Source organism: Notolabrus celidotus, chromosome 13 (genome assembly GCF_009762535.1).
Source record: "Notolabrus celidotus isolate fNotCel1 chromosome 13, fNotCel1.pri, whole genome shotgun sequence".
In the NCBI taxonomy this organism is placed as follows: Eukaryota; Metazoa; Chordata; class Actinopteri; order Labriformes; family Labridae; genus Notolabrus; species Notolabrus celidotus.
The window spans coordinates 35,408,353-35,410,852 of NC_048284.1; the positions used below are offsets into that span (position 1 = coordinate 35,408,353).

At 50.3% G+C, this 2,500-nt stretch overlaps 1 protein-coding gene across 1 annotated transcript in view; it reads right to left on the minus strand.

Moving 5' to 3' along the window:
* The window catches only part of slc16a10 (solute carrier family 16 member 10), a 43,116-nt gene that overhangs the window by 776 nt on the left and 39,840 nt on the right, over nt 1-2,500 (minus strand). Inside the window, exon 6 of the mRNA XM_034700217.1 lies at nt 1-1,701. This exon is cut by the window's left edge and continues 776 nt beyond it. Within this exon, the coding sequence (XP_034556108.1) occupies nt 1,472-1,701 (230 nt within the window). The 3' untranslated portion in view covers nt 1-1,471. The remainder of the gene's footprint in view (nt 1,702-2,500) is intronic.

A 2,500-nucleotide genomic window follows, 5' to 3' on the forward strand; every position in this document is an offset into this window, starting at 1 on the left:
CTCCTGAGGGTGAAACGTGACTGCTCACAGGATTAAGACACTTTGAGTCGTTTTCCTATCCGCCCTGTTTTTGGTCTGAATGAAATCAATGCTTCAATCACAGCACGACGATCTCCACGACAAAAAGCACCAAATAAATACACAAATAAAACACAGGAGAGGATACTGAGCCAGGGATGCAGTCAATGAATAACCCCACTAACTACTCCAGAGTCGGTCAATGATTAGTCAGAGTCACGTCCTCGGTTCAGAGGAGGAGATACCGCAGAGAGCTGAAGAGGTCAGACTTCAGACAGGTGACCTGTTGGTGACCTGGACCGAATCAGCTGCTGAGCAAGCTGCATTTACATTTACTTTAACATACAGAGAGGAGGAGGAAGAAGAGGAGGAGGAGAAGGAGGAGGAGGAGGAGGAGGAGGAGGAGGAGGAGGAGGGTTCACTCCTCCTCACACATACTGAGTTTCAATTTTAAAAAAGCAGAAGAGAGAAACAGAGAGAAACACTGCTGACGTCAACACTGAACGAGTGTTCAAATGTTAAGGATCTGAACGGAGGGCATGTGCTGGTGACCGGTCTGTCACTGTCAGTGCTAAGCTAAGCTAACGGCTAAATCAAGACAGAGTAGGACTTGGATGGATCAGTTCTAACTTCTAACTGAATGAGCTCCTCCTGCTTTAAGAGGGTTCAGAGTCTGAGCGAGTCCCAGGACAGACCGGACCTGAGCTGCTGGTTTTTATGTGTGAATGTGCTTAAAGCTGCTTCCCTTCAAGTGTCTGTGCACAGCTCACAGCTCACAGCTCACAGCTCACAGCTCACAGCTCACCTCTGACTGTGCGTCCCTTTGAACCGGCCTCAGAGCTCTGCAGAATCAAATGGTACAGACGGAGAGGTCTGTCTGAGGGGGCCGTGGACCCCGTGTGAGGAGAGGTGGACTGTCTGAGGGGGTGGTGGACCCCGCGTGAGGTGAGGTGGACTGTCTGAGGGGGTGGTGGACCCCGTGTGAGGAGAGGTGGACTGTCTGAGGGGGCGGTGGACCCCGTGTGAGGACGGCAGGTTAAAAAGAAATGATTGACACCTGACGGAGCCTACAGTGAGCTCTGTAATCAGTAATCCACGGTGTATCTACATTAAACATCTCATCGTAAAGAGAGACTAAGTCTACCTGACTCTAGTGTTGCATGTATGGTCAGGTCCAGCACGCCCTCTTTCCCTTGTGTTCACATGTGCAGCTTCCTCTTTTTCAGCTTCAAGTTACTCTGCTGTAAATTAATCTTTATAATTCAAATCATCGAATGCATAGTTCTTCAGATCACATTCCTGTAACCTACTAATCTGATATGTTTCATCACTTTGGCATTTTCAGGCTGGTTCCCAGTGAAGGCAGCCGTTACAATCTTAAAACACAGACGCTCAGTCCTCAGGAGTCTCAGTCTGAGCCCACGTCTCTCTGTCAGTCTGTTCAGTGGGACGCTTAGAGGACAGACTCCCCAGTCTTGCCCGGCGCGTCTCCATGAGCCTTCTCGTTCTCCATCATCTTCTCAGTGACGCCCTGGTCCTTGCCTACAGACGCCTCCTTCTCCCTCTTCTTGCGTCGGGCCTCGACCCAGGGGATCAGACACAGCACGGCCCCTCCGAAGATCGGGGGGATGCCTGCCAGGTAGAAGGCCACGTCGTAGCTGCCCAGCCGGTCCCTCAGGAAGCCTGCAGGCAGAGAGACAGAGACAGCTCTTCATGTCAGAGGGGTAATGAACAGTGTTAGCCTGTAAACTGTGCAGCTCAGAGTAATGAACAGTCACACAGACGGTCTTTAAATGAATCCATTGTGTTTCAGATGTTCAGCCCTCTGCACATGACTCTCACATGAGCGGACGTGCATGCTCTTGACGCTGATGATGAACCTGCAGCTCACTGTCAGCTAAGTGAAGAGGTCGGGCTTTTCCCTGAAGTAGAAACAGCCTCAGCTGAACACAGCTCTGACCCTCCAGACACAGAACGTGTCTGTCCTCACTCTCTAACTCAACAACCACAGGGTGCTACAGTGAACAGCAGGTGGAGCCCTGCATACACCTGACCGGGCCTGAGACTGAGAGCCAAGTTACAACGCTGCAGGAGTGTGTGTTTCATCCATATTCTGGACTGAATCTAGAAAGATCACTCACATCCTGTCATTAAAAACTGTCTCTTTAGTCATTTTATCTTCTCATAAGAAAGGCAGATCAAATGTTCTCCACTGCGAAGAAAAACACTGGATTGTACTGATCCAGATTAAGAGAAAGAAAGGGTCCAGAAGATCTGAATACAGCGCATAAAAGACGTTTTCGACGGGAGGAACTTCACTGCTGAACTACGTGCGTTTCCACCGGTGGACCCAGGGTCTAAATTTAGTTCAGGGGTAGATAATCTCCCCCCGAAAAAGCCCCTGCTAGGGGGGTAGTACTTTTCAAAGGTCCCGGGACTTTCAGGGGGCGGGGCCTGCAATGCTGAACGTGTCTGATTGGTA